At 47.3% G+C, this 11,923-nt stretch overlaps 1 protein-coding gene across 1 annotated transcript; it reads left to right on the forward strand.

Annotated features, from left to right (window-relative positions):
* Window positions 1–726: 726 nt before the first annotated feature.
* On the forward strand, window positions 727–9,270 carry Star (steroidogenic acute regulatory protein). The gene is made up of 7 exons (XM_075986425.1): window positions 727–4,155; window positions 4,956–5,066; window positions 5,291–5,418; window positions 6,789–6,947; window positions 7,074–7,258; window positions 7,647–7,740; window positions 8,683–9,270. The coding sequence occupies exons 1-7, from the start codon at window positions 4,092–4,094 to the stop codon at window positions 8,794–8,796; spliced, it is 855 nt and encodes a 284-aa protein (XP_075842540.1). The 5' UTR covers window positions 727–4,091; the 3' UTR covers window positions 8,797–9,270.
* Window positions 9,271–11,923: the final 2,653 nt, after the last annotated feature.

Below are 11,923 nucleotides of genomic sequence, written 5' to 3' on the forward strand. Positions count from 1 at the left end.
TGTGTAGTAAGTGTAACTGGTGACACTTGAAAAGCAGTGTCATTAGTAGACAGCAGGCAGAATGAGCAATGAAGCAACAGCATAAAAACTGCTTTGTTGGCACATTGAAATGCCTCTCAGTAATTTAATTATCTGAGGTACTTCCTTTCTATAATCTTTTGACAATGGAGTCTTCCATAAGATCTCTGTGGACTATTTTATACTGTAATATGAAATATACTTAGTTTATGGTTTTAGGTATTTAAAAATTCTGCCCCAGATACCTGTAGGCCATTTGGATGTTAATTCTTCCTTTTTGGTTGGTTTTGCAGTAGATACCATTTGAAGAAATTGTTGTCCTTGGACTGAGGATATAGCTCAGTAAGAGTGCTTAGAATGTGCAGGGTGGATGCCAGGTGGTGATGGCACATGCCTGTAATCTCAGCACTTGGGAGACAAGAGCACCTCTGAGTGTGAGGCCAGCCTGATTACATAGTGAGTCCCAGGACTACATAGACCCTGTCTCAGCCAAATCATGTAACAGAGTGGAGTTGTCTGTCTGCTCCGTCTTGTAGCCCCAGCATCTGCATGACGCCTGGAACAGTAGGTCTCACTGGGAAGCTGTTGAAGCCAGACTGACGATGGCAGTGCACACCAGGGTGCAGGAGGATCTCTGGTTGACAGAGCAAGTTCAGGACAGCCAGGGCTATTAAACAGAAACCCTGTCTTGAAAAACGAAAGACAGGTAAATGGGTGAAAATACAGTTGTCATTTCAAGTTGACTCAGACATTTCAGAGACCGGTAGTGAGCCAAAAGGTGAGGTCAGTCAGGAGGTTAGAGAATTACACAGAAGATGTTCCCCAGGACTGCCTTAGCTGTAGGCCATAGGCCTCAGGTGTAAAGAATTTGTGTCAAAGTATCTGAGGACACATCTGGAGAAGCAAGGGTCAGCCAGGGAGATGGGGCCCTGTGCTCGCAGCTGCCTTCCAGGGAGCAGCTGCAGTGTCCACCCTTCACCTTGCATGGCGTCACTCCAGAGACTCCTGTCCAGGAGGTCTTAACATTTACCAAGTGGCCTAGAATCCAACGAATATTTTGAGCTAAGTGGGTGTACACCTGGAGCTTCTAATTACCAGGGAAGTGGAGGCAGTGCCAGCCTCCACAACATAGCGAACTCCCCAGGAGTCTTAAAGAAGGCCTAGAGAGATGGCGCAGGTTCAGTGGTTAAGAGCTGTGGCTACTTTTTTCCAGTTTGGTTCCTAGCACCTACATGGTTAACAGTTCACAACTGTTAACTTCAATTCCAGTGGACCTGATGCACTCTTTGGGATTCCATGAGCACCTGGCACAGATGGTACATAGAAATACATTGAAAGCAAATACAAAGTAAAATTTTAAAGAAATAGCATGCTCCCCACCCCCTAAGAAAGTCAGGCATGGTAGCACTGGCCTTTAATTCCAGAACTCAAGGGGCAGGCAGGGAGGGAGACTGGGCTGGGGTGATGAACCCATTAATCTCAGCATTTAGGGAGGCATTTCTGTGTGGCATTCCTTTGTCCCTCCTATACTGCTAAAATACCTCCCCTTTGAGTCCCTGTGAATCCTATGGTCATACTCATAGGATCATAATTGTAGAGTCATAGGGGACATTCAGTATCGGCTGGTTGAGTATTTAATGGGGTTCCCATTTCTCCTCCAAATCCTTGCCCCCTCTCCCTACCTGCTCTGTCCATCTGGTCTCCTTCCATGTAGGCTGTGCTCTAATCAAAAGGGAAAACCAGATTTAGATGTCCAGGATCTGAGGACATTCCCAGACCTTTCTTGACCTTTTCACTCAGAAGACCAGCAAGAGTTAAATAGTCATGCAGCCAGGAAAGGAACAGAGGCAAGCCTTGGCCCTGGGGGAGGTCATTCGACACCCCCTCCCTGAGTCAGTGGCTGCCTCTGACATCAGCAACAGCTGTATGCCTCAGTGTTCCAGTCTGCCCACACTCCCCCCTCCTTCCTCTGAATGCCATAATTCTCCACAGAATAGCAATAGCAGGACCTTGAACATTATCTGTGCGGCTTGTCCCACGGAACCCCCTCCCAACTCCCTAGCACCTTAGTGGAAGGCAGATCCACGTGTGTCTGAGGCTGCACGTGTACCAAGCAATGGGTGTGGAGAAGCTAGGGCAGCCAACACACTGCCTAGGCACAGGCTGCAGAGGAACAGCAGGCCTGTCTTCCCTGGGACTCACTGAGGGCCAGAAGCAGCACTTACATACAGGCAGGCTTCCTGAGCCAAAGATGTGCCTGTTCCCTTTGCTGCTTCCTTAGCCATTCCTCTATGGAGGAGTAAGAGTCCACTCTGTCCCCATAAGAACTGACTGCTGGAGCCAGCAGCAGGGTTGGAGAGGGAAGCAATACCTGTGTCTGGGATGTAATCCCATAGAAGACGATGATGGTGGCGCGTGCCTGGAAGTCCAGCACTTGGGAGACAGGGGCAGAAGAATTGGGATTTCAAGGCTCCCCTCAGCTACTAGCAGGTTTGAGGACAGCCCAGGTTAGACACTGTCTTAAAACAACCCCACAGAAGAGACAGGCACACACACATAGATCAAGCACCGGGCTACACCTTTTCCATGGCTCTGATTGGGAGGGTGTGATCAGGGACGAGCTACTAGAAAGCCAGGATGGATGAAGATGAACACTGGCAGAAGAGGAGTTACAGCGGGTGGGTCTCGGGGACCAGATCGTGGGACCAGGACGGAAATGTAGGCGGGCTGTAGGACTCAGCTATCCTGTATGGTTCCATGTATATCCTTTTATCCTTGACAGGGGTGGGGGTGGATCTTGTCCGGACTCGGCACAGTAGTGAATGGATACAGAAGTCAAATGCCAGCTGCAGGATTGGGGGACGGGCAAATCTAATGAGACTGTTGGCAACATTCTTGCCACAGGAGTTTGACTTAGAAGCAGCCTCAAGTCACCTTCGAAAGGAAGAGCTCTTGGCAGAGCAGTGCTGGGACCTAGAGCTTTGTCCCTGCCGGGCATGCCTGGGAATAACAGAGGCACTTCAAAGGCTCCATGGGTCTGTGTCCAGTACCATAGGATCCCCTGTTGGCAAAAACCGATAGTAGATAATCCAAGTAAATTGTTATTCCCACCTTTCCGCACAGGCCAAGTCCTGGAGCAGGGCTGGCCCAGCCTCAGCTGCATGAGGAAAGGGCGAGGAAGCAGCAGTATGTAGCCTGGGCCGCATTACTCTCAGCTAGGGAGCTTACAGAATGGACTAACCTATCCACAGTCTCCTGAAATGAGGACTTAGAATGGGGCTTCGGGAAAGACGGTTTCTATCAATGAGTGAGCAAATAAATGATCCGTTGAAAACACGGTGTTCGGGAGGACACTGGTAGAAGGAACCAAGGCCAACCCAAGGACTTAGGCTATTGCTCTACCCATGCCGCTAACATCCTGTCCTGTTTGTTTTTTAACTGGTCACTGTCACCCTCCAGGCCTGATTCATGGTCTTGCTTTATTTATTTATTTATTTTTTTTTGAGATAGGCCTTGGCTTTCCTGAAACTTACAATGTAGACTAGGCTGGCCTTGAACTGACAGAAATTTACTTGCCTCTGGCTCAGAATGCTGTGATTAAAGCTATGTGCCACCATACCTGGCTCTGGTCTTGTACTGTTAATTTACTCCTTTGGTTCTTTTATCCTGGCTCACTCTCTCCACCAGCATTCTTATATAGAGGTGACCCACCTTGGTCAGTGGATGCTGAATCTAGAGCTTGAGGATGGGGCTGAAAGTTTGCATTTAAAACTTTTGAGAAGCTGTATGCCCTCTGTCCAACTGCCCCATCCCAGTGGCCTGTTTCCTCCATCTACTGAGCCCGGTCCTCTGCTCCCTTCTACGCACTCTGCCCCCTCCCACCTTGGCCATCACTGCGGTGTGAGGCAATCATTCCATCCTTGACCCTCTGCACAGTGACTGATGGCTTTTTTATCTCCGAGCGATGATGCACAGCCTTCCGCTGGAAGCATTTAAGGCAGAGCGCTTGGTTCAGACCTTGAACGGCTCAGGGAGAGCAAACCCTTGAGTGCAGCCACATCTGCCAGCAAACTATGTTGCTAGCCACATTTAAGCTGTGTGCTGGGAGCTCCTACAGACACATGCGGAACATGAAAGGTGAGTCTGGGGGGAGGGGGGAACGTGAGTGCTTGCCAAGACTATGGAAAGATCCTGGAGGGGGAACAGGCCACCTAGGCTTTGGTTGGCCCTAGTGCCTCTTCCTGGGTGAGCCTGGGTAAATCTTTGCCCCTCTGGATCTGTTTTTTCACTTGAAAAAATGAGGTTGGATAGTAAGATGCCACATCTCACCCAAACCCTATCATTTCTGGCCTCTGCTCTAGGACCCTAGTTTTTCTGGTTTTTCTAGTATTGATGTTGCCTTCTTTCAGGATTGGACCAGGCTATACCAAGGGTCCCGGGCAAATCTTTGTGGTAGAGAAATGTGGAAGCCAGCCTTGGCTTTTAAGCAGTGCCTGGGAAGAGCATAAGAAAAAGACAGGAGAGTTGGGCAGCAGAAGTACAAGGCAAAGGGGTGGGGGAGTGGGGGCTCTTATCATGGTATAGTCGAGGCAGATCTTGGGAGTGGGGTAACCCTCGGGAGATAGATGTATCCTATTCCATATCCTGTAGCTCACTGGACAGCCCTTTTCTAGCTTACAATAGGCTCAGGTAAACTTCTGTGCCCAGGTAGGTTTGACTAGCCTACCCTTATTTCCCAAGATGAAAAAAAGAGATTCCTGGGCCCGAAGTGCTGGAGGAAGTTTAACACTGAACTTGGATTTAAAGACGTGGCTCTCTCAGGTCCCTGCTGATACCTGTTTCTGAGCTAGTTTGCTCCTCTGTGATGAGTGGACTGGACGGCTCCTCACTAAGGGACTTTCTAGTCCTTGGCAAAAGTTTTACTTTCCTCTCTGCAGGACTGAGGCACCAAGCTGTGCTGGCCATTGGCCAGGAGCTGAACCGGAGAACACTGGGAGATGCCAGTCCTGGGTGGATCAGTCAGGTTCGGCGTCGGAGCTCACTGCTTGGTAAGTATTGGGGCTTCTGGGCTTCAGGGAGTGATGGGGCTTATAGGGTGTAAATGTTGCTCATGAGACCTGTTCCCCTGCCCATGGCTACCTAACTCCTGTATCTACCTTGACCTTCAGACAGGACCCGATCCCTTTGATCTTGTCTCTTCTGAGGACTGAGCATATTCAGAAGGCAAAGGGATGAGAGCTGAGGATCTTTCTTTCCATGGCTATGCATACAGGTTCTCAGCTGGAAGCGGCACTCTATAGTGAGCAGGAGCTGTCCTACATCCAGCAGGGAGAGGTGGCTATGCAGAAGGCCTTGGGCATCCTCAGCAACCAGGAAGGCTGGAAGAAGGAGACCCAGCAGGTAAGGAAGGGTGGCTGAGAGAAACCTGGAGCTACTAACTGTCCCACTGCCTGTGCTCAGCTGGGATTCCTACCTCATTCATGGTTTATAAGCAGCCAAGTAACTTTGAGGACTCTCCTAAGAATATAGTCTCAAGTTGGAGTGAGGGCACACACCTTTAATCTCAGTACTCAGGAGGTAGAGGAAAGGGGATCTCTGGGAGTTTGAGACCAGCCAGGGGAATAGTGAGACCCTGTCTCAAAACAAACCAACACACAGTATGTTCTCAGATAACCCTCCTGCCATAAGACCTGGTTGAGAAACACTGTCCCTATTGTTTAACTACCTTCCAAATGCCGTACACTCATCCAATAGAAACCACCCACTGTGGAGACTCCATGTGCACTGGGGCACAGATTACCCGGTATGAAAACCCTTCCATGCTAGAGTATGTTCGTACTGTTCAGCCCAGCCTGTGGATGGACTTGCAGTGAGGAATGTGGGCTCACCCTGCTGTAAGGCTGGAGTATATCTGAAGTATCCAGTATCGTCTGAAGCCCTGCCCAGCCAGTAACAAGACTTGGGTTAAAACCAGTAGCTCTACTATTAGATCTACCTTATCTCCAGCAAAAGATTACACACTATCCATCACCTAAAGTTTGGATGAAACATCTTGTTGCTCAAGTTCTTACAGTAATGGAAATAATAGACTAATAGTTTAGGAGTAAAAAAATCTGAGATCCAGGTTCAGCACTGCTCTTTGCTAAGGGTCCCTGGACAAATCACTGAAATTTTCTGGCTCCACAATCTTTTTTTTTTTAAAAAATAAATAAATAAAAGATTTATTTATTACCTATAGTGTTCTGCCTGCATGTATACCTGCACACCAGAAGTGGGTACCAGATCTCATTACATAGTTGTATGTCACCATGTGGTTGCTGGGAATTGAACTCAGGACCTCTGGAAGAGCAGCCAGTGTTCCTAACCTCTGAGCCATCTCTCCAGCCCCTGGCTCCACATTCTTATGAAGTGAAATGACATATACTGAATGATCAAAACAAGCAAACAAAAGCCCCATTGCTCCCTCTATATAATAGGCTAGTTGCAGACCAAGCGTTTTACATGCCAGGTCTGTCTTTTGGACTCTGAGCTTTGGAATCTGGGTCATTTCAGTTGGCTGCCCATGCTGCCAACACTCATCACCAAGACAAGGCAGTCTTGAGTGGCTATACAAGTAGGTAGCAATGCTTCCTGATGGGATCCTTGTCAGGTAGAGATCCAGGTCCCTGATGCTCACCTGAGACTTGCTGCTCCCTTTCCCAGTACTGTCTAAGGCCTAGGCTAGGAGTGACTTTCTCTACCTTTAACCCTGTGGCTCTTGTCCCTAACAGGAAAATGGTGATGAAGTGCTAAGTAAAGTAGTCCCGGATGTGGGCAAGGTGTTTCGGTTGGAGGTAGTGGTAGACCAGCCTATGGACAGACTCTATGAAGAACTTGTGGACCGCATGGAGGCTATGGGAGAGTGGAACCCAAACGTCAAGGAGATCAAGGTGAGGAAAAGCGCAGCTGTGGGTGGCAGGGACCCGAAAGAATGCAGTCTAACAGGCCAAAGGCATCCCAGACTATGGGACCTTAGCCTACTACTGGCTGAGTCCTGACTGATTCCCTTGTATTAGGTCCTGCAAAAGATCGGGAAAAACACAATCATCACCCATGAGCTGGCTGCAGCAGCAGCAGGAAACCTGGTGGGGCCCCGTGACTTTGTGAGCGTGCGCTGTGCCAAGCGCAGAGGCTCCACCTGTGTGTTGGCAGGCGTGGCCACACATTTTGGGGAGATGCCCGAACAAAGTGGTGTCATCAGGTAAAACTGGCAGCAACCTCAAGACTGCAGTGTCCAAGAAACCAATCCTTAGCCCCACTCTCTGCTTTAACAAGGAAGTAAGGCCCAGTGTGGCCCTACTTCAGTGGCCAATTGGTTTGTTCTGACCCTCGAAGGAGCTTCTAACAATCTTAATCATTTCCTAAAGCAAGGAGCAGGCTTCTCTGTGTTCTAACCACCAGGGGGCATAATAGGAGGCCTCCAGAACCAGTGGTTCTGATGAGCGGGTAGCCAGGCCAGTTGTTAAACAGTACTTTTGGTGAAGATCTTCCTGATGAAGTTTAGACTACAAGGGACTCTAACAATGCGCTGGTGTCACTCAGCGGAGCTCTCACTTGTCTTCCTACCTTGGCTGCTCTTCATTTCCCAGAGCTGAACACGGTCCCACCTGCATGGTGCTTCACCCAGTGGCTGGAAGTCCCTCAAAGACTAAATTCACTTGGCTCCTCAGTATTGACCTCAAGGTAAGGGGCATGGGAGATGGCCTGGGAGTAGAGAGTAGTGATAGAAATATGGTCTTGTCCTCCAATGGAGAGGAGAGTGAATCCTCTTGCATTTTTTCTTGACGTGCTTATTGTTGTGAGTGCATGATGTGTATGTGTGAATGCAGGCGCTCAAATGTCACAGCAACCTGGAGGTCAGAGGACACTGTTGACTTGGGGTCCTGCCTCCTTTATGTGGGGTCCAGCAATTTAACTCAGACGTCAGGTCTGGGAGACAAGCGCTTTGACCTACCTAGCCACCTTGCCAGCCTTCCTCTTGCATTTTGATAGAATCACAGGCTGCTGGGTAGGTGATGGACTTAAATATGGCCTGCCATTTTACCACTGTAGAAGACTTGCCAAGGCTTCCTCTCTCCTCATCTAAAAAGCTGGGTGCAGTATCTACAATTTCAGTACTGAGAGGCAGAAGTAGGAAGATCGCATGTTAGAGACTCCAGGACCTAGTGAAATGATTAAAAAGAAAATCAGTTTTATGTATAAATATGTCTATTTAGAAAGAAGTGATCTTGGGCCCAGAGGGAGGTAACAGGAAAGGGGAATACAGAGTTCTAGAGGTCACACAGCTGGGAATCCTGTCTCTAACAATAGGGCAACAAAGGCTGCAGCTCTAAACAGGAAGGCCAAGCTCTGTCTGGTTTTCCTGCCTGTGTCAGGGTACAGGAGAAGAGCATCCACAAGATACCAATGCTTGCTGGGCATGGTGGTACACGCCTTTAATCCCAGCACTTGGGGCAGAGGTAGGCAGATCTCCATTGAGTTTAAGGCCAGCCTGGTCTTCAAAGTGAGTTCCAGGACAGCCAGTGCTGTTACACAGAGAAATCCTGTCTCTAAACCTCCCCATCCCCAAACCAACAAGCAAGCAACCAACCAACAAAGATACCAATGTTCCTGTCTCTGCTACAGGGGTGGCTGCCGAAGACCATCATCAACCAGGTCTTATCACAAACCCAGATGGACTTTGCCAACCATCTGCGCAAGCGCCTGGAGTCCAGCCCTGCCTCTGAAGCCCGGTGTTAACTGTGCCCACTACATCAACCTGTACACCATCAGCAGACTCCCGCAGGAAGCCTTCAAGTCCGTTAAAATCTTCAGCTGGTTTAACGGGAGGAGTAGCCATCAGAATCTAGGACTGGCTAGTAAAAATTGGCCATCAGGAAAATAGAAATGAGGCTGAGAAAAGACCTCTAACCTCTCCCACCGATTAGCTGTGAAGTGGAGGCTAAGGGATAGACATTTGTTAAACCATTCCAGTAGCTGACGTGACAAGGTGGGGTGCTCAAAGCCACGGCCTCAAGCAGTGTGCACAGAGCAGTTTTATGCAGGGAAACTCCAGTGACCTGCTCCTCCATAAAAGGCCCAGAACAACAAACTACCCACAAATGGACCCTTCCCCAGCATATTCCAAGTTTTGTCTAAAAAGTAACAAACTAGTTATTCTGCTGGCTTCCCTACTTATTTGGTCACAATAAAGCACCATCCATGCAAATCTCAGCCTGCCCTTGTCAAGTCCTGCTCCACAGCATCTGTGCTGGGGGTCACAGCTTCATCAGAGTTTGGAGTTCCTAGTAATTAGAGGGAACAAAACTCCTGGAGATTTATCATTCGATTGTTTAGACTCCAAATTCTAGCCAACCGGGTAGTGGTGATACATGCCTTTAACCCCAGCAATTGTGAAGGTCAAGGCCAGCCTGGTCTACAGAGCTAGTTCTAGGACAGCTAGGGCTGTTACATAGAGAAACTCTGTCTCAAAAAACCAAAAAGAAAAAAAGAAAAAAAAAAGCCAGTGTGGTGTCAGAAACAGATCTCTGTAATACTGAGGCCAGCCTGGTCTACATAGGATAGCCAGAGCTACACAGTGAGACCCTGTCTCAAAAATACAAAAATGGATTGGAGAGATGACAACAGATAGGAGCACTGGTTGCTCTTCTAGGGGGATCCAGGTTCAATTCCTAGCACCCCACATTGCAGCTCACAGCTATTAATTGCTCTCCCGGGAACTCTGATGCTTTCTCATGTGGACATCAGGAATGCACATGGTGCACAGACATCCAAATATACAGGCTGAACACCCAGAATCATTAAAAACAAAACACACACACACACAAACACACACACAAAACCGTCTAGTCAGTCGTCATGGCTCAACAGCTGAAATCGCAGCACTCCAAATGATGATACAGGTGAACTGCCCTTAGTTCCCGGCAAGCTTGAACCAGCATGAGATCATCACAACAAACAATACCAAACGCTTTAGAGTTAAGGTGAATAGCCCTAAATGAGGAAGATTTTAACAGGATTTTCAATTACCTAATTAAAAGGAAAATACCAAATAAGAAATACTGACCAATAATGCTAAGATAAAGAGACTATGTCTGTTGTTTATGAGGTTAGTTGGTGATGATAAGCTAGTCAGTTTGGCTCAGAGCTAGCAACTTCCTTGTTTGAAAAGCTTGAAATATTACCATTTTTGAAGGGAAAATGGGTAAAAGGCAATGTAGTGATAGCAAATTTATGTTCCAGGATTTGGAGAAATTATGCTTTAAAGATTTAAGTTGGGGGCTGGCAAAATGACTCAGTGTGTAGAAGTGTTTGCCAAGTCTGACAACTCACACTGGACTCCTGGAACCACATAAAGTGGAAGGAGGGAGCTGAAAAACTGACCCCACAAACTTCCTGGTCTCCACTCACTTGCACTCACATCCACACTGAAAACTTTACACATAACTACGAATATACTGGAATTCCTTTGTGAAATGTGTTAAGGATGAAAAAAAAAAACAAAAAAACCTCAACTATTATGACTAAAGCTTTTCACTGTCAGGGTAGGCAGCACTTTTATCTGCAGTGCTATCTTGCCAGCCCATTTTTCTGTCCTTTACAGTCGTAGTAGCATTGGTAATTTCCATCTTTTGTACAGAATTCTAGCTTATTTATGAGTAAAGCAGAAGCTGTAGGAACACTGGTATTTATTAAGTCTTAAGATTTAACAACTGATATTTATTATATTAATTCTGGTTGCTTTCCGGTCTACTTTTGACACAGATGGTTGTTGCTCATCCAGGAGCTTCAGGGCGAGCAAGGGCAGTTGTAGGGCTTTTCTGCTACAACTGTCACCATCATCAGCTAAGGGAAGATTCAGCCCAGCACCAAGTATGCTGGCTTGAGGAAGAAAAGGGCCGGAACTAACACTCAGCTCTCATTTGCCCCTTCCCATGCTGTAACTGTGCCTCTGTGCTGTCTGAGATGCTTTACCCCGTTGTTTAATTTTACATTCGAATAAAACTAGTTGTCAATGGCAACCAATAGGCACCTCTAGATGAGTAGTTATTTTTGAATCTTTCAAATGAAACTTGTTAACACATTTCAAGTTCACAGCTGTACACACACTTTTTGTGGTTTTGCCTTTCAAATTTGTTCTTTAGAAACGGGTTTCATTCACTCTGTAGTCCAGGCTGGCTTGGAACTCATTTCAACCCTCCTGCCTCAGCCTTTGACGGGTGTGATTAATGGTGACTCACTACCACCTGCCCTTTTTCTTCCAGACACTAAGTACTGTCAAGTAAAGCACCACTTTGGTAACCTCCAACATATGAAAGCCATCTAGTTTTAGTAGGGCATATGATTTATACATTTATATGCCAACACTTTACCTCTAGTTTCTACTAATAACATTATTCTTTCTTGGGAGTCCTTCAAACTGCAACAATCTCACTTTGTAAGTGGCTTGTCCTTTTCAGACCAGTCCTTGTGTTAGTGATAGGCTGGGACCCTGCTTACAATAGTACCGACTCTGTAGTGAGTTTCTTGTTAAGACAGTAGTAAATGGACAAGCCAAATGTGGTGGTCCACTCCTAATCCCAGGCCCCAAAGGGGGGTAGAGGAAGGCAGATCTCTGTCAGTTTGAGGCCAGCCTAGTCTCCCATAGACAGCCAGGTTACATAGACCCTGCTTCAAAATACAAAAACAAACAACAAAGATAATGAATGGATGACCTGAGGAGTCTGGGTGATTCAGTAGGAGACAAGTGTAATAGTAATGCCATTTGTGTTACTAATCACTTGAACCTTGGGGAATTTCTTAAATAGCAAAATAAAATAATTAGAACAGTAGGAGCGGTCCATACCACCTAGCTCCAGCGGAATCA

This window comes from Microtus pennsylvanicus, chromosome 9, assembly GCF_037038515.1.
Source record: "Microtus pennsylvanicus isolate mMicPen1 chromosome 9, mMicPen1.hap1, whole genome shotgun sequence".
NCBI classification, from domain to species: domain Eukaryota; kingdom Metazoa; phylum Chordata; class Mammalia; order Rodentia; family Cricetidae; genus Microtus; species Microtus pennsylvanicus.

Bases quoted from the DNA above. Each gene is read 5' to 3' on its own strand.
- Star (XM_075986425.1), top strand. From the start codon at position 4,092: ATGTTGCTAGCCACATTTAAGCTGTGTGCTGGGAGCTCCTACAGACAC. The intron at 5,067-5,290 runs GTAAGTATTGGG...CTATGCATACAG, and splicing joins GCGTCGGAGCTCACTGCTTG to GTTCTCAGCTGGAAGCGGCA. The intron at 7,259-7,646 runs GTAAAACTGGCA...TTCATTTCCCAG, and splicing joins GAACAAAGTGGTGTCATCAG to AGCTGAACACGGTCCCACCT.